General features: G+C 38.5%; 1 protein-coding gene across 1 annotated transcript in view; it reads left to right on the top strand.

The window, feature by feature from the left end:
- Positions 1–19,756, top strand: part of LOC139149748 (N-acetylated-alpha-linked acidic dipeptidase 2-like) — a 33,052-nt gene extending 13,296 nt beyond the window's left edge. Inside the window, exons 6-17 of the mRNA XM_070721701.1 lie at positions 6,714–6,804; positions 7,711–7,797; positions 8,123–8,208; positions 8,490–8,612; positions 8,982–9,064; positions 9,513–9,644; positions 10,822–10,901; positions 11,228–11,318; positions 11,888–12,140; positions 12,816–12,897; positions 16,854–16,946; positions 19,376–19,756. Of these exons, the coding sequence (XP_070577802.1) occupies positions 6,714–6,804; positions 7,711–7,797; positions 8,123–8,208; positions 8,490–8,612; positions 8,982–9,064; positions 9,513–9,644; positions 10,822–10,901; positions 11,228–11,318; positions 11,888–12,140; positions 12,816–12,897; positions 16,854–16,946; positions 19,376–19,580 (1,406 nt within the window). The 3' untranslated portion in view covers positions 19,581–19,756. The remainder of the gene's footprint in view (positions 1–6,713; positions 6,805–7,710; positions 7,798–8,122; positions 8,209–8,489; positions 8,613–8,981; positions 9,065–9,512; positions 9,645–10,821; positions 10,902–11,227; positions 11,319–11,887; positions 12,141–12,815; positions 12,898–16,853; positions 16,947–19,375) is intronic.
- Positions 19,757–21,766: the final 2,010 nt, after the last annotated feature.

Genomic DNA, 21,766 nt, shown 5'->3' with positions numbered 1-21,766 from the left:
CACGTTTTAGTTGCATTGGCAAATGTGAATAATTACAATTAACCAGTCATGCACTCTATAGCACATCTATGGTCCAATCAGCAATTGTTTGTCAGTAAAATGAATCACATGTGTCCACTGCCTGTATTGTTTTCCATTTTGCTTGTGGATCTGCGTTGTTCGTGATCAAAACAGTTACATTAAGTTCTAGTAACACACATAGCCTTATTGAGAAAGTCAGTTATTTGGAAATGTCATCGAAACTTGCCAAACTTGCAGGGTGAATTCATTGCAGTACAAGTACTTGGAGGTTAATGGGAAATAGTGGCCACTGTTTGGGTCGACTTCGTCAGGTAAAGTCCTTTTGCGCTCCACACCTCAGATTTTTACCAGTACTCGTACTATAACTAACATGTAATACTAAAGTCAACGGCAACCAGCAGATATATTTCTGAATGTTGTGGTCGCTGGCAAAATCTGAGTATATGGGTTTACCACTTTTGACAACAGAGAAATGAAAATATATGTGCAGCACATAGCATTGGATTCATTCACTGATAGTCATTCTTCATGCATGAGACAGGATATTTCTGTTTTCTTGCGAAACCAGCATGTATTTTTAGTCCCCGCGGACGAAGTCCGGCGGGGACTTATAGATTGGGTCCCGTCTGTGCGTCCGTCCGTGCGTCCGTCCGTCCGTCCGTCCGTCCGTCCGTCCGTCATCAACAGTTTCTCAGACACTGCTGAACCAATTTCATTCAAACTTGGCACAAAGGCATAGCACTATGACCTACAGATGCACGTCAATTTATTTTGTGATACGATTGAATTTGGCCGCGAGGCGGCCATTTTGTTGCGATTTTTCATGTCTTTGGACCATAACTCAGACATCCTTGAGCAGATTATCTTCAAACTTGGCACAAAGGCATAACACTATGGCTTTCATATCCATGTCAAATAATTTTGCGATATAATCCAATATGGGCGCGAGGCGGCCATTTTGTTGCGATTTTCATGTCTTTGGACCATAACTCAGACATCCTTGAACAGATTCTGTTCAAACTTGGCATAAAGGCATAACACTATGGCCTACATGTGCATGTCAAATTAGTTTGCGATACAATCCAATATGGCCGCGAGGCGGCCATTTTGTTTGCGATTTTTCGTGTCTTTGAACCATAACTCAAACATCCTCTTACTGATTCTGTTCAAACTTGGCACAAAGGCATAACACTATGGCCTACACATGCATGTTAAATTATATTGCGATACGATCCAATATGGGCGTGAGGCGGCCATTTTGTTGCGATTTTTCATGTCTATGGACCGTAACTCAGACATTCTTGAACTGATTCTGTTCAAATTTTGCACAAAGCAAAACAGTATGCCCTTCATATGAACACCAATTTATTTTGTGAAATGATCCAATATGGCTGACAGGTGGCCATTTTTTTGCGATTTTTTCATGTCTTTGAACCGTAACTCAAACATCCTTGAACCGATTTTGTTCAAACTTGGCACAAAGGCAAAGCACGTACTATGGCATGCATATGCGTGTATCAATTAACCTTGCGATAGGATCCAATATGGCTGCAGAACTGCCATTTTGTTGGAATTTTGCATGTCTTTGAAGCATAATTCAAAGGTCATTACACCCATTTTGTCCAAACTTGGCACAAAGATCAAGCACTATGGCATACATGTCAATTTTCTTCGTGACATGTTCCAATATGGCTGCCAGATTGTAAATTTTTTTCCAATATCTCTGCCCAATGGTCATTTTTGAATTTTTCATGTCTTTGAGGCTTAATTATATGCAAATATTCCTTAACCAATGTTGTTGAGACTTGGGAGCTATGTGAGAGGTCTGAAATCGGCAGTCTGCGCCCCCAAACTGCGCTAGCGCATTTCAATTTGCGCTATCAATCTGCGTTCCCATTCTGCGCTATTGATCTGCGCCCCTGTTTTGCGCTCTCTATTTCTCCAAACCATATGTGCTGTGAAAACGACCCAACTAGCACAAGAACGTACTACGTCGATCATGATTTTACTATTTCCATCATTTGATTTTTTGATATGACATTGGATCGAGATATGGTGCTGCAGGCCGTTTAGGGAGCTGCATTTAGGACCCTGGTAGCGAGTCCTGTATCATCGATGGCTGCCAGACCTTCGTGGAGATAGAGTTGACCTTTCAAAATTCTGCCTTCCCGACATACACCTACGTACTTTTTTGACTTTCCAAACATGTAAACTACATGTATGAGTGTGATAGAAACGACACATGTGCAACCACTTAACTTAACCAAGTATCCGCGGTTTGAAACAGTCCCGACATTTACGTCCCTCGGACTGGCACTGTCGCTCTACAAACCCTCGCCCCGTCCGGCTCATTCATTGACTCGGATGTGATACATTGTGAATGAAAATTCAATTTTATGAAATATAAATATTGTAGAATCAGTAGACAGTCCCCTGTAAATCAAATAGGTGTGTACATACAGGTCCAGTAAGGTTGTACTTTCACTCGGCCGCTAGTTGACAGGTTCACAATCGATGTGATTGTGAGTGCACTGAACAGCTAGGACGTATGTGTTGTCATGCTGAACTGTGGCCAACGGTTAGTGGGTTTTCAATGTTAAAACTCGTTGAAGTGCAAATATGTGCATAAAACTAGCGGTAAAGGATGACCGGTCGATGAAAATACGAAAACTTTCCATGCAATATGCATTATTCACACCGACACGGCTTCATCAACTGTCCCCGTACTAAAGGAAGATGACACGCGTATTTTATTCATATTCGGTCACCTATTCCGTAATGACGTAGCGCACGATCTCCTTCAAATGTTTTACTAGCCAAGCCTTTTTAATGAGCTTACTGTTCTGACTGAGAATTTAAAATAAGTTCGAACTAAATTTAACTTATTCCAACTTAAAGTCGACCGTACATCGGTAGATCCTGCACGTAACGCTTGGCTGGCGGATATTGATCGGAGCGCAAGGGAGGGGCGGGGGTGGCCCTATATACCGGAAGGAAGGAAGTAAACCAGTTCAAGTGACCTGAAAATGTACTTCCAGATGATTACAAGACGCTTGCGACGCTTGATCTCGACCAACATGCCACGATTTTCGTTGCTCGATAATCCGGTCCTACAATCTCTCCAAAACAAAACGAAAACTGCCAGGACTTTCTTTTGGGGAAAGTGTTGGGTCACATCGTACCGGGAAATTCCTGAAATATTACTAAAATGGCAAACTATCAGCTAAAATCGGTATTACAAGAACACATATAATTAAAGTTTGAAAAAATAATACGAGTCAATCTCTCCCGTTGTAGGAAAGGGCGACAGGTTTGCAGCGCGGTGCAAAAGCTATTAATTATAAGAAATACAACAAACATTTTATTTTGTCAAGAGTTAGATGTGTTCGTTTCATCTTGAGGTAGGAAAAATACAACCGATGTCGGCGCTGACATGAACTTGACAGTCATTTTCACAAAGAACATGCATAAATTGCCGCGCGAGACAGGAAGTAGACAACGTGAGTCAAGAACAAGTGAATGTCCAACGCGATCGCGCGACGACAGCACACAGGTCTCGATCGGATAGACATTTTTACACAAGTTTCGACTTCTTCATCTTGACTGTGAACTCTGGTAACCAGATTGTAACTGTTGAGACAACAGTATACAGTTAATCTACTAGTTAAACATTCGAAAATTGGATTTAAACTAGGTTTAGCAAAGATGTGGTTGCGGTTTTAAATTGCCGTCTCCGGTATAGAAATAAATACATGCACCACGGTGTTTGGGTCAAGTAGGGGTAACTTATTACTGCTAGTCAAAAGTCTATATTCCACAGAGTGCCGTGACCACCCCCCAAAATGCTAGCAAGTGGCGAGATAACAGAGTTGTGGCTGCCGGGGGTGGCCACTGGCACTACCATTATGTATTAAATGTTTCTAATAACTATATTGCTGAAAACGTCACGGTTATCTTCCATTCCGACGTCTTGTGCCCCACTTGCCAAAAACTTTGAAAACGGTTGTTCACTCGAATTTAGGCTATCGCCGGGCAGATCGTCCATGTAGCCGACACGAACACAAAGTGTCTGTCAGCGGCCACCAAAAACTATTAAAAATAGTAAAGAATGAGCTACAAAATCACTATCAGTTTCGCTGGGAACATATTCGATCGCTTGTTACACAACTGTTACCAGATTTCAGGTAACACTGTTTACCACACGATGGATCTTTATTTAATACAGTAACCTATAGAGATAGCTGATTGATATCGTATATAAGACAGGTGCCTCTACTGCGGTAAAACTAATAGTTTATCCCTATTGTAAATCCGGTCCCCCGTGAGTTGAAATGTCCGACTTCTGCATGGTCACCGCGCCGTGCAGTGTCTAGCGACAATGATATGATTGCAATTTCGTTTGAAGTTCGTTTACATGTATGTTAACGCAAATAAGGTGAAAAATATCAATGTTTGCCAGTATCTTGTTCTACGGGACGAGATTGTGCTGCTCTTGTACTGCATGAACTTTGATCGAAGTGCGTTGGCCGTCTTTTGATTTTGAATGTCGAAAATTGCATATGTTACCTCTCCTAAAGCCTTGTGAACTGCGATTTGTTTGCATTTTTCACGATTTTACTTTCTAACAAAAATAAGTTCACGTAAAATGTACTGATAGATGCGTAGGGAAGTTTTATTACTCACAAAATTTGTACTGTGTGTACAAGTTTGAACAATTATTATAAATAATGAACGGTTGCTGCTCTCATAAAATTGCCGCTGCTTGGACGTGCATCTATGTGTCATAACCTTCCAAGAAACAAACATGATGTAATTTACTGATATGAGTAACACTGGATTCCCTTGTAGCTGATTTCCTTGATGTTCTGGTTGTAAGCTTTACTCTCTCCCTTACATGGCTAGTTTTTGAAAATGTCGGGAAATCAAAGACGATGTAAAAACTGCTCAATTCGCTTGCTCATTCCGACATAAACAACAGTGTACTAGTTTATCAACATATCATGTAGTGAGTAGAATTCAAAGAATATCCAAATGTCGAAACATTAAAATGAACACAATATGAGAAGATTCCTTTCACAAAAAGATCAACTTCAAGTGATACTTTTGAAGATTTGAAACCGAGTACGTATACCCTACTTCACACCTCGTCAGTCTTACGTCATCGACAAGTCACCCACTGCGTCGGCAGGCTTGACGTCATGGACGTAGACTTGTCAATCATCACGGAAGTCGCGAACATGTATGATCTGTCGGGTTCAAACGTTTCTGTGAACATGAACAGAAATTCTCAGTATCGACAAAGAAATCGTCAAAAAAGAAGTTGAAAATCGTGATGCTAACGTAAACATAATTTTGTATCCACTTGTGCCATTCCATGTTGCAGGGTTGCGTCGCCAGCCCTGCCTGCCACTCACTCTGCTTTGCATTGGAGTGGACTCGGGGAAATAGTCGCCGTCGACTAACAGCAACGTCTAACCATGGGGATACTAACATAATTTTAGTCAGAACTTGACTTTGAGCTTTAAACTACTTGATCACTTCCCGAACTCCTTATACGAGAAAGAAAATCATCTAATTTTTACTACTTCACATATCTTTTGTGTCGGATCCACTGTCCACAGAATGTATTTATGTCGTGATTGTACCGGAAATAAATTCGATCTTACGTTACTCATAACCAGTCGTCCTGACAGTCCTGACATACGTCAAAGTTTTTAAAAATACATTACGAAAATACTGAAAAGTTTTCTAATATTATGAAAATAGTGTTGCAAAGTGTTGGCAATGGCATGATGGTGGGAGGCAACCGACAGCTATAAAGTTACAAGTAAATACAAATATATTTCGACACTGATATGTCCTACGATCTGGCTGGCAGCTTTATCAATCTGTGGCAAAGTGCCACGGATTTATATCGCGTTAGTTTCGTAAATGTCACAGCTACAAAACTAAACTTATAACATTCCATAGATAGCGCAGAATGGGGGCGCAGATCGATAGCTTAGCGCAAATTGAAATGCGCTAGCGCAGTTTAGGGGCGCAGACTGCCGATTTCAGACCTCTCACATACTGGACTTGGTACAAAGATAAAGTACTATGGCATACATATGCATGTCTACTAATTTTGTGCTATGATCCATATGGTCAAGAGACAGCCATTTGATTACAATTTTGGTGTGATTTTTTTATGTCTTTGAAACATAAACATGGGTCACTGTCCCTCGATGGACTGATTTTGTTCAAACGTGATACGAAGATAAAATACTATGGCTGCATTCTTGTGCACATTAAATTGTTTCATTATATGATCCGAAATGGCTGATGGCTGATTACAACAACATACCCAATCCCATAGCATTTCGAAAATTCCACCAAACCATGTGTATAGTATGTGCCGTCATGACACTAGAGGCAGTGAGGGCATCGTTATGTGTGATGTAATCAAAAGTTCCTTCAATGGTCATTACTGGCAGAGATGGGTCAATTTTATTGAACGTTCCTCAGATTACTTTATTATGCAAGTCACAGGCCTGATGCACCTGTTGCATCAATGTCATTCCACAGCGACCTAGACCACAGCTACCTAGACACCAAAGATTATAACAAAATGGACAAGCGGGGACTGTGTCATCAACGATGACTTGTTTATTTAAGAGCAGCTGTAGTCACGCTGTCTCTGATCTATCCTGTAGACACTGCTTTCAGAGAGGAAGAAGAGGACATCAGGTTGCCAAAGATACCAGTCCATCCAATTGGATATGATGATGCCTTGAAACTCCTTGAGTGAGTTACATAAGTTTCAAACATATGTAAGATATGTCATTTCAAGGTCACTTTTTTGTTCAGAAGTACTACAGTTGAAATCTGCGGAGACGTTGAACTTCATAAACGGCAGCATCAACAAGTGCAAGATGTCCACTACTCCATATATACTTTGTATACTTTATATATAGCATTGATGATTCTAACTGCAGGTGTCAAAAAAAAACTATAATTGTGCAAATTGTGTGCACAGTGAATAACAAAAGAGTGAGGTATAATGTCTTGTTTGAATAAACTAGTTGGTTGACCTAGCTGGATACCATATTTGCAATTCACTGCAATTCATGATATTACATATCTATAGACTTTCCAAGGATTTTACACATCTTGTCAAACCAAGGATTCTTGTTGTATGTTGCAATCCTGGATGCTGGGAAACCTCTAAGAAGTTGCTAGTCCATTACTTTGATATTTGCAGATTTGCAGATCTCACACAGACCTTTTAGACGGGACAGCCTTATATGATTTCTTAAAACAGTGACGTTTGCGTATCTCAAACTTCATGTCCGCAGTTTTCACTGTCAGTTTGATTTGAGCACCCCAGCATGACCTGATCATTTCAGGGTCTGTGAAGTGTTTCAGTCTGCCCTTTTTGACCAACTAGCTCATATATCAAATCCCTGACATTGTATGTACGTGTGTAAATGTTAGATATCAATTGAAGATTATCTGTGGATGTTGCTGATGAGGAAATTTCTGTCATTATTTACAAATTTGCAGTCCCCTGCCCCGGAGTTAGATAAACTATATAACCCAGCATATGGTCAGCAGTGTTCATATCAATGCTTTATTAGTCCTTATAGAACTCTATCAACCATTTGTCCACCTTTCTTTCTTTCTCCCATCCTTTTTTCTTTCTCATCACAGACAAATAGGGGGAACGAGGGCGCCTGACAGCTGGCAGGGTAAGATGGATTTGACATACAACATTGGTCCAGAAATGAAAGACAACAAGTAAGTACTCCAGGAGTTCAGCCTCTTGAAATGCTGATAATAAATTCCTCTCCTTCGGTGGATTATAATGTTTGTCATTTCTCACAATATGTTTTTTCAAGGATTATGGATGACAAAGGGATACAACACTCATTTTGATGTATGTATATTCAACGTTTTATTATTTCAGTTTGGTTAAAGCCATCATGTCAGTTTGTCTCAAGATGGTCTCTTCTTTTATTGACACGTGTAATCTGGCTGTGACACCTCCAATTAGTCGCACCATTGCCATACGGTTACTTTGCTACCTGTGCAAACCTACAGTATTTGTCTTTGTCTTTTTCAGAACAGTGAGATTGGAAGTGAATAACGTGAACCAAAAGAATTACACGTATACCACGATTGGTTATATCAAAGGCAGTCTGGAGCCAGGTGAGCAGAATAGAGTTTGCACCATGTCTGTCATTTTGACATCAGATAAGGAGATTTTAATTTGTTTTTGGCTTTGACATTGTGATCTTGGCAGTGTATGAAATCATGAAATCCGAAGTGACTTTTGCCATTATTTTTGTGCTTTTCTTGAATTCTGAAATGGATTAGTCAGCAACATCGCAAAAAATCCCCAAGTCTATATTTGTTTTGTTCTCATTTCATGAAGTTCATAGAGTACTGCATGGGTATGTAAGCGGTTATACACAATCTTCCTTTCACAGATCGATACGTTATTCTCGGAAATCACCGTGATGCGTGGGTGTTTGGCTCACTGGATCCATCAAGCGGCACGGCCTGCATGCTGGAACTTGCCCGGGCTTTCAAAATACTGATTGATGAACACGGTGAGTGATCATTGATTCAATGTTACGTATACTTCGACAAAAGTATATGACGTTACTAAGCAGCAATAGTATATGAACTGACAGAGTCCTATATGTGAAAAGATATACATCGCATTTCAGCATCATCATAATATGAGCCAGTAACATCACATGAACTCACCAAGCTGTCAAGTTCCCCTCTATGACGATACGTTTGTTCAGATAGATGCGCCAAGCCTCAGTAAAATAAACTTTCATAAATTTCAATAACAAGAAATATTAACAGCTAAATTCCTTACTTCAATTATCTGAAATTTCCTATTTCCGTGATACATTCAAAAATTTGACTTTATCATGTAACCAAAATATTGTTTGTATAACTTGGCACAGGATGGCGTCCAAGGCGAACCATTGTGTTCTGTAGTTGGGGAGCTGAAGAATACGGCTTGATCGGATCCAATGAATGGATTGAGGTAAAAAGTTTCATTGGCACAGTTGGTTTGTTCGTTAGTTCCTCTCACAAGATGTCTTCGTTTATAATTATATCATATCTGATACGTTTATCATAATTGTTTCTACCAAGCATGGCTATGACAAGTCATTCTGCACAGCCGATAGATCAAAGTAAAGGGAGATCTTCAATACAATAATTATTGTTTTGGATGCATCGGTATCATTATTTGACAATCTGTATATTTAACTAGCCTATTTACCCAACTTTTTATGTCATTGCAGTATTAACCTGTCCATCCTAATTCCACGTGAATGCATTCAGAATTGCAAATGATAATGATGGGTTTGGGCCGAACAGGGGATTAAAACACTTAAAATTTCCCTGGAGAGTTTAAATGAGGACAGTATAAAACTGTATAAGAGTTAAACATCAAAGTGTACGATGCTCTATTTCCTAACTTTTAACAGGAGAACATCAAAGCGCTATCCAAAAAGGCGGTGTTGTACATGAATGTCGATACAGCCGTGCAAGGAAATCACGTATTCAGAGCTCGGTCTTCACCAGCGTTGTACAAAGCTATCTACGATGCAACAAAAAAGGTTAGAGTAAAAAACTGCTCAATTTTGTTCCTGTCATTCTAACGACATCATTGCTTGTTTGTAACATTTGTGCATATTATTTTGTAATTCAACAACGTACCATGCTGTGTCATATTGTGCTCACTATCTCACAAGAGTGAACATTCAATCTTCGGAAGATGAACGCAAAAGTTAGGGGGCTATCGAAATCCAAAAAAAAAAATGAAACAGATATAAATTTGTTTGAATTCATGAGATGCCCGCATAATTGCAGGGTCAAATATTGACCTTTAGTGCTAAAATCAGGTGTAAAAGATATTACAAATTGATCAAAAGGACATGTGGTTGTAACGTGAAGTGATGATAGAATAAAGGACATCCTGTCATAACTGAGGTAAATCAAAGAAGCTTGGTCCGATGTTGTGTAATATTGTATTTAATCATTTAAAAAGTAATGTTTACAAAGTATAAGTATACGGTTTACGTATCTACATAATCATGTACCCCATTCTACGGTATATATCCAGAAAGTGACAGTATCAAGTACACTACACATTCCAATACATAATATATAACATTCCATTTGATTCAGTTCACTAAACTGTTTATCCTGATTCATGTTATGAAAAGATCAATACAGCCAAATGTACAACTAAGAGCAGTGTTCTCCACACTTGGAAAACAAAGGGATTGTTAATGTACATAAAAATGCGTAATTGAATATCTTTTTGTTTTGAACATATATTCTTTTGTATGGTTACTAAAACATATTAACCCTTTGAGTGCCAAAGTCAATTTTTGTCCCCTTTATAAAGATACCCAAGTCAGTTTTTTTTTCAGATTTTTGCCAAAATTTTGATAAAAACTATAGCCAATGAAACGTGATGTCCAGGTCCATTTGGTCCAAAATTATCAAAAAGTTACAGAAAAATTCATAAAAATTGGTAAAATTTTGCACTACAATTTTGCAGGAAAAATTAGAGCGCTCAAAGGGTTAAAAGATTGCATGAAAAAAAGAGGAGGTCCAGCCCCCAGAATTCCCCTCGCGGAGGAGAACCCTGTACAAGTGATCAGTGTATTTCAAAAAATAGATCTACCCGGTATGCCTGAAATAGTCCGAGCATAGTAATTTCTCAAAAGACATAATATTTCTTATCAAAGTTTTTGAATGCTGTAATTGTCTTTACCCTAATCCCAGGTCACTGATCCATCTGAGAGAAGCAAAAGTGTCTTTGAAAATTGGATAGACAAGTCTCCTGGCAGTGATGGTCAACCAAGGTAAATCTTTAAGCAAAAAAAAGCAAAGAAAATACAATTTCCAATCATTCCACATAGTCAAGATTTACAAGTCAGTGATCATACTTGCACATACTTCACGTACATTTCAGAAGTATTTAGTTGCCAAGCCGGTATATGATGAGTTTGATTTTACAATAGACTCTTACCGTGAAAACTTCTACCATAGAAAGACTCTTATAGCACAGAAAAATGAATCATTTTTGTGGCAAGTGTCGTTGATACAGTCTAGCAGTAAACACCATTTCTGTCATTTCATCAGTTCTGAGTGATAATGCCTTTTTCCCCCCTTCCAAACTGAATTCTAGTATTGGTACTCTTGGTGCAGGCAGTGACTACGCATCATTCATGGATTTAGTGGGTATTTCTGCTCTGGATTTCCGCTACACCTATGACTCTGTAAGTTGGCGCTGCATGTTCATGTATTTTATGGTCGTCCTCAGTCAAATGATTTCTTTCTGTAATTTTCTGTCTTCCTTCAAATAAACTACATAGAGTCCTATTCTACAGGAATTATAATTGTCATAGAAGCATCTTGGATTCTGACACGTAAAGAAATTAACAGTCTCTGAATGTATAGATTGCTTTAACTTTTACTTTCTTGAACTCACTCATTCCTAATGACTAGAGTACATTTGAAATTTTGTAAAGGAAATTATGTGTCACTGATTGCATTATATCTAGAAAAGCAAGTTAAATGTTTTTAAGCATTTTGTGCTCAATTTTTTGTTTGATTAAGATCAGTTGTCTTTGAAAGCAGTGTAGTAAGTCATTTTTACCACCAATCGCATTCTTTGTCACTTGATTTTGAATTTTTTTTTTCCCTGATTTTTTTTGGAGTTATCAAAAAAGTTTTAATACATGCCTTATTACGTCTGAGAAAAAATTGATTTTGAATGTTAATTTTCATCTGCCACCATAAATTGTATGTTTCAAAACGCATTCAGCAAAGCACTTCTTTATCACAGGCACTCGGCATCTCCAGTTATCCATTGTATCACTCCATGTACGAGACATTCCACCTCGCCAAGGGAATCCTGGATCCGGACTTCGAGTACCACCTGGCGGTGACCCAAGTCTGGGCGGAGCTGGCCAGATCCTTCGCCGACTCCCTCATCCTGCCTTTCAATTGCGAGGATTACGGAATCAAAATGGAAGAGTCAATGGATGAGATCAAGAGGAACTCAGAAGCAATGATGAAAGAGCGTGGCTTCGATCTTGGTAAAGGGAAATCTAATATGTCAGGAGAAATGGGAGTGCAGTTTTTATAGGAAATTGTAATATTTTTCTAGAATTCATGATACAAATTTCTAAAAATGTCCTTGTTTCTTGTGAAATGAAGAAATAAGAGTAATTAACATGTACATGCTCTTCATGTGTTAATTTATGTCTCTCTTTATCACTCTAAAGTTCATAGTTTCACAACAGCCAGTATCAAAATATCAAAACAATGAAGTAAGCATTAAAGGGACAAAGTCGGCCATTTTTCATGAATTTTGTTTGATGCGAGATACTACTTATATTGTTTGACATGTCGAAAGATACTGAATGAATGGGTGACCATGCATATATTCAACCCCGGTTTTAGACACGATAAATGAAACCATCGCAAAAATGAATTAATGGTCATGACCATTAATTCATTTTCGCGATGGTTTCATTTATCGTGTCTAAAACCGGAGTTGAATATATGCATGGGCACCCATTCATTCAGTATCTTTCAACATGTCAAACAATATAAGTAGTATCTCGCATCAAACAAAATTCATGAAAAATGGCCGACTTTGTCCCTTTAACCAATGCTGTAATTTGAGTGCAATATTGCCTCTTGATCTCAACCTTCCGCTGTATCATCTCCCCATTTCCATGTGGCATTTTCGTGCATTCTCCTTGCAGACAATTTCTACACTGCTCTGGAAGAATACAAAGAAGCAGCCAAGAACTTTCATGCTTACATTGACAATCTAGAGACTGTTGAGTAAGTTTATATCATTTTCATGATAAATCGCTCAATTTTCATTCAATCTGCGGCAACGATTTCCAAAAACATTTTGCAAACAACACCAATAAGAATGTCATCAAAATCAGTAGTCATTCAAGTTTGCTGTCAGTTGTAAAAATGTTTAATCCCTTTGAGACCATCCACTGACATTCTACTGTCATAGATGTTCAAAAACATTTCTCAAAATCAGTGCAATAACTAGACAAGAACATACTGTACTCAACAAGCGAAAAGTAGGGGATTAACGTAACCCGTAGGAAACGTGCAGATCTTCATTTAGCTGCAGCAGATCGGTTTCAGAGCTGTGACAGCTCAAACCAGCTTTAATGCAGATCTGCACAGAGCGTTTGGAGCTGTCATTTGTCTGCTGCAGATTCGAGTGTCTCTGGAAGACGAAATGCAGACTTGTGCAGCTCTTGGCCGATCGGTCAACAGCCGTTATGCAGCTCAAAATCGTTCGAAGTAAAACTTTGTTGACACTACAATTGTCACAGCTCTATGGCAGCTCGAAACAGTTCACTGGCAGCAAAACATGAGCCAGTCAAGGTATATATAAGGGTAGGCACCACCGTAGTTGAGTTTTCGTTTCTAGTAGAGTGAAGTTATAAGGACGGTCAGGTATTTAATGAGTTCAGTCCATTTTCAAATTAAAATTTGCGTGCGTCCGTTTTGCGATCTCGGCTCAGAAAATTGATCGAGTACACGTGTACGTGTACATGTAGTCTATCAGCGTATCCTATGGGCACACATATAAAAACGCCGGGAAAGCCCTGTGCATCAATGAGAAGTTGCCTTATAATTATCAACGTGTCTTCCTCAGAATCATTGTTCATTCGATGTTAAGCTGTGCTCCGTTTTACCTTTGATATTTGTAGATCCGAGCACCGCTACTTTTGCTACTCCCCACAAGTCCGAACATCAAATCATAGACCTTGAGAAAAACGTGTACGTTGCATGTTGTTGTTGGTTAGGCTGCATCACGCATGATGACGTCATTTATCATGTGAAAAGTTGTCCGCGATTGGTCAGATTCGCTAAACGACCCAGGTCACGCAGGTCAAAGTGTTAGCGGCAAGACACATCGACCGTTAATCTACACGTATTGAACTAACTTCATGGTTACTCTGTCATGTTTCTTTGCTAACCTTTGGATGAAATTTCGCCGAAAACGGTATCCAGACATTGATAAAATGGTAGCAAATTGAACGAGTATACTTGACGACATATTCAACGTACCAATAGGTCTCGCCGTCAGGAGAAATGAGGTCAAACCATGGATATATTGCCTGCAATTGCAAACGGCATTGCAAACCGCATACGATCCCAATGATACTATAGGTAAGTTACTTTGACATATCTCCTTCATATGCGTTTTTTATTTGTACAGACTTTTCTGAAGATTACATTCGGTATATCGAGGATATCTAGTTGCTTCAAAGTTCAAGCCAGGCATCAGTAAAACTGCCGATTTGCGATTGTACGGTTCAAGAAGACAGGGTGCTGAAATAATATACACAGTCAATCCAACACAATTGTCATCAATAAAATTGCCGATTTTCGATCACCATGTAATCAGTGTTTCATCTAGGCTTTTGATCTGCTTCATGAAAATGCTGTTGAAACAATATACCACGCGTAAATTTTCCGTACGCTGATTTTGCATATGAAAGCCTGCCAGTTGAGAGTTACGTGTACGTTCACAAAGTTCATTGCCCTAGCCCGATACGGTTTCTGTGTCACATTATCTCTGTACGATTGAGAAAAGGAGACAAACTGAAGTTTTTATGCATTGTATGGATGTCCATAACACTCTGAAAATAATTCTGATAGCAAAATCGACACGAACAATCGGACTTTATTGTCACAGAAACGTGTTCAGTGCAGACGGCATGCAATGAAAGTCACAAGCAAACTGTGGTGTCAATGGCCCACACAATGGGTCCTGTTTTTGAATTCAGTGAACAGACAAACTTATTTTTCGGGGCAAATAAACCCGTACAAGTTACAAAAGTTAAGTCCCCAAAATTTTAAAATCCCCTCGAAAATTCCAGTGGAAGGGGACCAATCCCCCACCTGGTGTAGTATCCTAGATGAAACACTGTGTAAAGTGTAATATGGTTCAATCTTTGCCAGCCTGCAGCCTTGCTTCACTTTCTTTTTCATCAACAGGCCTTAACTGTCTTATTGATAAGTTCGCTAATGTAAATTCTCACTGGATTTTAAAAGCTACGTGAACCTTTTGTCTGCACTTAAGCACTGTAAATCATATATTTTCACATTTCAGTAACTTGTGTTTCTCATTCTTCTATCATTTCAGAGTTCATCTGTGACTGGTATTAAGGCTTCACGTTGAAGGAAAACTTCACAGTTTTACACTATAAAAGTATCAAAAACGCGAGCGATTAAATTTAGAGCGTAGCCCTACATGTAGCATTGTGTCGTTTCAGCATGGAAATCCCTTGGTTTGAGTGAGTAAACAGAATTTGTAAACATGTTTGCTGCGAAGTGATTTTACATAAAGTAACACTTTTATTTCCCATGGTCCATCTGGGTGAATTGTATCTATTTAAATTACACCCTCGCGATTCTTCTTTCTCATTAAATGCCAAAACAAATGTGTATTGCTTGATATATAGTTTGATGTCCTTTCCATATAGAGGATCTCAATTTCATTACTACTACCGGTATTTGTTCAAAGCTTCCTATATTTATTCTATACATCAGAATAACTTTTGTTGGAATTGATAAGTACTGGAAATATTTAAATAAACTACAAGAACTTTGATCTATTTTACAATGCTGAGATTAACTCACAATTTCTCAGAAGAAGTTTGATTCATCAAACAATGCTGAGGTAAACATCTCACAATATCTCCAACATCAGTTGTTCATGACAGTAAACTTGGACTAGTTTTGATATAACATTATGCTAGCTTCATAAAGGTTTTAGACTTTTTTCCTTTGTTGTATTCAGTGTAATTTTTCCCGTAACCTTTAGTAATAAATGAGTGTTTCTTCATCCTACATCAGGTGTTATCTTTTTTTACTCACATGTGAGCTAGTTCACTGGTATGGTAACTTTGATGAGGTGTGTCACATTTATCTAACAGGGTGACGAGGATCTCCAGCTGCTTGTGTTGTATTGTTGTGAGCCATTGAAGTGAGCATGACATGAGGTAGAAATAAATATATTTTTGTGTGTACAAATAAAATATGACCCATTACATGCAGTATGATAATGGTGAATGAGCAATGTCCATTTTGAGCTGTTATATGTCTTCAAGTGGTCTAATATGAGCTGCTGTATGTCTGCAGGTCAAAAGTCATGGGCTGAAAGTTGTCTGCAATGAGCTGTGGCATGTCTGCAGGTCAAAAGTCATGGGCTGAAAGTTGTCTGCTATGAGCTGCTGTATGTCTGCAGGTCAAAAGTCACGGGCTGCATTTGAGCTGTCATGTGTATGTCATTGATCTGCATACCATGCCCCATGAGCTGCAATTTGCAGCTCAAAGCTAATTATATATGCACAAAATCAGACCATTTGCAGATATCTGCAAGTGATCTGCTAAAGCCGAGCTGCGAAGATCTGCAACAGCCATCTGGCAGGTCTGAAGGTTTGGTAAGGGAACTGTTACTTAACAGTAGTGATAATGTCAATGCATTGACACTGAAATGCAAGTTCTCGCAAATTAATCGTAATGACATCACGACATCAAGCGACACACTTTAACCAAAGCTCGAGGCCTCTCTGCACTGTGTTTTTACAACAATGTTTGTGTACGTGAAGGAGAAACATGAGCCAATGGTGGCACTTTCAGATGGATCCGATGTTTGTCCAAAGTTTTCTCTTTGGCTAATTATAATAATGAATACAGTAATTATGTATGTTACATTCAATTATGATTGGCTTTTGTTTTATCTGGTACTGTTTCAGTCCCTTTGAAGTGCGCAGTATCAATGACAAGCTGATGTACCTAGAGAGATCATTCATCGACCCTCTTGGATTGCCGGACAGATTGCTCAACAGGTGAGCGGTTGTTTCCATGTAACACTTAATAGGTCACACTGTCATTGTGCACAGCATGTCATAGGTCACATTGTAACACACCTCATCCGCAGTCTGTATTCTAATTCGCCAGTTGATAGTCACGTGGGATGCATTCTTTTTGTGCTGATCCACGTAAACGACGTCATCAGGCATCATTTGTTGGAACTGTTGCCTGCCAGGCATCAGTTCCGAAAAATGATGCCCGCTGACGTCAAAAACGACATTGACGCGTGCGCGGACCGGAATGTAAACAAAGATGTCGTCTGCGGCCGATCGAAACGATAGTCGAGAATTTTTTTGGCTTATCCTACTTTCTGAAGAAGAATTGAATGCTTTGGTTTCCAACAAGGACTCGAGGTGCATTGAACGTTTTGCAGAAGTATTGCGATCCTGTTAGGAAAAACGTTTTCTTACTGAACCACTCCAACATATTACATCGTAGGCCTATATGAGACAAGTTTTGTGTATAGTACGTTCTTCGTTCTTGTGCATGGCTACAGATGAGATGTGTTACAAAACACATATTGACTGGCCATGAGGGCAACAGCATACGTCTTTAACCCCTCGGGCCTGTGAGTCACCCCCAAAAACAGACTGTTTCCCTCGGCCTACGGCCTCGGGAAACAGCCTGTTTTTGGGGGTGACTCACAGTCCCTCGGGGTACAGACGTATGCTGTTGCCCTCATGGCCAGTCAATATGTGTATACTGTGTCATAGTTCATTGTATATCATAGGTCATAGGTCATTTTCTGCACAGCTTCTTTTTGTTGTAAGTTGTGCTCATAAAACTCGTTCCATACAGCCCTGTACTAGAAATTACCAACAAATAAACAACTCTTTCTTTTCTTAATCTTAGAATAAAGGTGAAACATGAAAATGGTGTTTGCATGAGATCTAATAAAAGTATTTAGACATTGGAATGAAAAAATATGAAAAATTACAACTAAAGGGCTATAGAAATCAACTGCTACATGTCTGCTGGTACTACAAATGCCATACTTTTTTGAGTCAAGGAACTGACATGGTAAATCATGCGTGGAGCAGCTGAACATAATCTTAACTTCTTTTCTCATGTCCAATCGAAAAAAATCACTGTTTGTTTGTTTGTTTGTTGTTTGTTTGGTAAAGCAGATGTCACTAGTTACCCTATATTCCTACAAATTATTCTTTGTGACTTTATTATGATGTAAAAATTGAACAACATTGCTTCGAAAATATTCGCAATGGAAGCAAGGAAAACACTGCTTGAAAGTACATTTTTAGAATGTTTACCTAAAAAAGCCTGTGAATTTTTCTACACATTGGACTTTATTCAGAACTCCCCGATGGTACAAATGATAGTGATTTATGGGATATCTTTTGTTCACGTTGAGGATTATTAGTGAGAAAACATAATCTAAGTGTATGTATCATCTCTTCTGTCGATAAAACCGACTTTTTATAAAATTCTTTATGACTTTCTGACAGGCTCAATTTGAAGAATAAAGTGTGCAATGTAAACAACTAATTTCAAATAATCACTTGCTAGAAAATTATAATTGTTTCACCTTTTGTATTTCTCTTCTTTTGAAGGCTTTATAATAAAATGGTAAATAATAAAATAATCACTTGTTGGGTCATAGGTCACTGACCTGTCCTAGTTTCAATAAGTATACGTCATAGGTTACCGGGATAATGTTACAAAAGTCAGCTCAACCTTATTAGCTTTATGATCATAGATATTTAAAGGTATACTGTCACCTGTTCCAATTTTGCCGCAGTTACCATGGAAAGAGAAAATCTAACCAATCACAGATTTTAAGCGGGTGGCCGCTTTTTAAAAACAGCGCCCTCACATGGGCATTTTGAATACCAAGGAACGCCCCTTTGACTATATATGGGCATATTTAGATCACAGGTGACTGTATACCTTTAAGGTCACGTGTAGCTGATACACTGTGTGGTGTGGTTTAGTGCTCTGATGACGAAATGATGCACATACAGGGAAAGCTAACATTTTAGACTCTCTCTGCATCATGCAATTTGGCAATGCACCTCGGGACAGATTTTCAGAGTCAGATTTTTTGCAATACTTTTCCGATCTATTGCTTTTGCAGGTTCATTTTTAAGCTCTCTTCACCTAAATAAACTTTTAATTTCACTGTCTTATGTTTGGGAAAATCAAAAAAATTCAATAATAGTGGTGGCCATTTTGAATTTCAAATATCAGTAAATTTAAGGCAGTTTGTTTCCATAATACCAAAATTTGCACCCTAACCCCTGATTTTATTCTTGCTTTTGACAGCGAATGGCTTAAAGTTTTCCTCAAGGAAATTTGAGCAAAAGTTTTAAGTCGTCTTATTTTGAGGCGCATCCTACCTTAAAGTGAAATGTTTTTGAGTGTTCTGGTTTTCATTTTTCGATCTCAGGCACGTGGTATTTGCACCCAGCAGCAAGAACACGTACTTTGGCGATGCCTTCCCGGGACTTCTGGACGGCATGTTTGACATCGACAACCTTGGAGAACCAGAGGCGACTGAACAATGGAAACTGGTCGAGAAGCATGTATCGGTGCTGACATACTTTGTACACGGTGCAGCCAAGACTTTGAAAGAAGTTTTCCAAGATGGTTAAAAAATAAATCAATGCAAAGAATAGAAAAAAGATGAATATATTTTTTCAGTGTTTAGTAGTTTTTTCTGCATGGACCAGGTAATCGTAGTGGTAGCAAACAGCTGGAACGTAATACATGATAGTTTGGTCCGGTCATTATACTGATTTGAACAACAAATTAATCAGATCCATATATTAAATGCAGTTCATTGTGGAATAATACAAAAAGACTTCCTAAGTTTCTATGAATAGTGACATTTCTTGTATGAGAAATGAAAGATCACAACAGCTTGAAAAGTTTAAAAATACAGCAGTGAAAACTTTACCGTTAAAGTTGCTGTATAGGGATTGTGGTACATATCACTGATAAAACATTTTTCTTCCCGTCATTGTTCAAAACCAAAACCTTGAGATGTTTCTGAAAACAGATAAAGGCAATATGTGTGTTGTCATGTAAAATGCTTCCAATTTGCAGCTTCTTTTTGGGTTTTTTGATTTACTCTAGACGATTTCACTTCTCCAAAATTAGAGTACATAATCAGTATAGAAATAGAATCTCTGTCACCCCCATTTCAATGTACAAAGATCCAGCCATTGCATTGAAAATAATACTAGGGTTATACCATATGGTTTAATTTGTAATAGGAGGGTTGGCCTTCAGGACACTACTTACCAGTACTGTTTTGGACAAATTGTCTTTATTCAAGATGCAAATAAATGGTGAAAATAACAGATAGGTGTATTTTTTATTTCTCTTTTCTGGGCTGATGTGCAGCGTCTCGGAAGCTGATAACCAATTGGGAGGCTGCATCTTACCGTTAGGGTGACCCTTTTATTTTTTTTTGTTTCTCATCTCCAGAGGAATACTCGGGCAGGGTGGGCAGTGGCAAAGGAAAAAAAACAAGTACCAAAACAAAAATCCTGTATTTGTTTCAGTTCAATGTTCTGTCCATTCAGTCTCTACAATTTTTAAGTACAAAAAAAAGGTATTTGTTTCAGTTCAATGTTCTGTCCATTCAGTCTCTTCAATTTGTTGTCTTCCAGTTCTGTGTTCTGTGCTCCCTGTCCTTTCAGTCTGAGTCGCCGCAATCTCACAATTTGATGATGGCGGTGCAGTTGCTAGGATGATCGCCTCAGAGGCGGCGCAAATAAAAAAGTTTTTTTATTTTCATTTCGGAGCTGAAATTTACGGTCAGTTGGGAGATGAGAAACACAAAAATAAAAAATGTCGCCCTTATCATAAAATAATACAAAAAGCCTTCCTAAGTTGCTGTGAATAGTGACAATTGACCAATCAGACATAACCTTCCGAGTACACTGCACATCAGCAGGCTTTTCTGCGTGTGAGTTTGTTATTGCTTTCCTCTGAAAAAAGTAATCATTGGTTATGATAATCATGTGAGTTAAGGGGCCAGTAGCTGTAACTTATGATAATTTCAATATTTTAGTTTTTATTGTCAACCACAGTTTCTTATTCTACTGCCTAAAGCATACTGAGATACGCAGTATTCAGCTTTTCAACTCAGCCTGTACATGCATACATTGTGGTTGTTGATAAGTAAATTCTGGTCCGGACTAGAATTCAAATGTAAACAGTACTGTGGTGCATTTTACATACATAGACGCTGTGTTGGAGAGTGTAAATAGTTGGTGATTCAACATGCTTTGGGGAGTAGAACAAGAACTAGCAATTGATATGTAAAAAATCAGTGAAAAAATCCTCAAAGTTACAGCTGTGCCTGACCCTTTATTTCTTACACTGCCTAAACACCCTTATACGGAATTCCACAGTGTTCAACTTTGTTTTGCCAGTTTGTCATGTTCAGATAGTATGCCATTTTTCACTTTTAATCCTTTGAGTGCTGTATTTTTCCCACCAAAAGTTTTAGTGCAACATTTTACCAATTTTTATGAACTTTTCTGTAATTTGTTTGATAATTTTTGACAAAGTGGACTCGAAATTTCATTGGCCACAGTTTTTTATCAAATTTTGGCAAAAATCTGACAAAAATTGACTGAGGTATTTTATAAGGGCCACAAAAATTGACTTTGGCGCTCAAAGAGTTAATATCACAAATATCACATTTCTCTTTTCAAGGCAATGGGTCTTAATCTTGAGTAGTTCTTGTTGCTAGAAAATGTTCTCACATCAAGATGAATATCTGGAATTTTGCACAAAATGTCAGAGTGGCACTATATATCAGATT

Source organism: Ptychodera flava, chromosome 14 (assembly GCF_041260155.1).
Source record: "Ptychodera flava strain L36383 chromosome 14, AS_Pfla_20210202, whole genome shotgun sequence".
In the NCBI taxonomy this organism is placed as follows: domain Eukaryota; kingdom Metazoa; phylum Hemichordata; class Enteropneusta; family Ptychoderidae; genus Ptychodera; species Ptychodera flava.
This window is presented reverse-complemented; position numbering and strand designations above follow the sequence as displayed.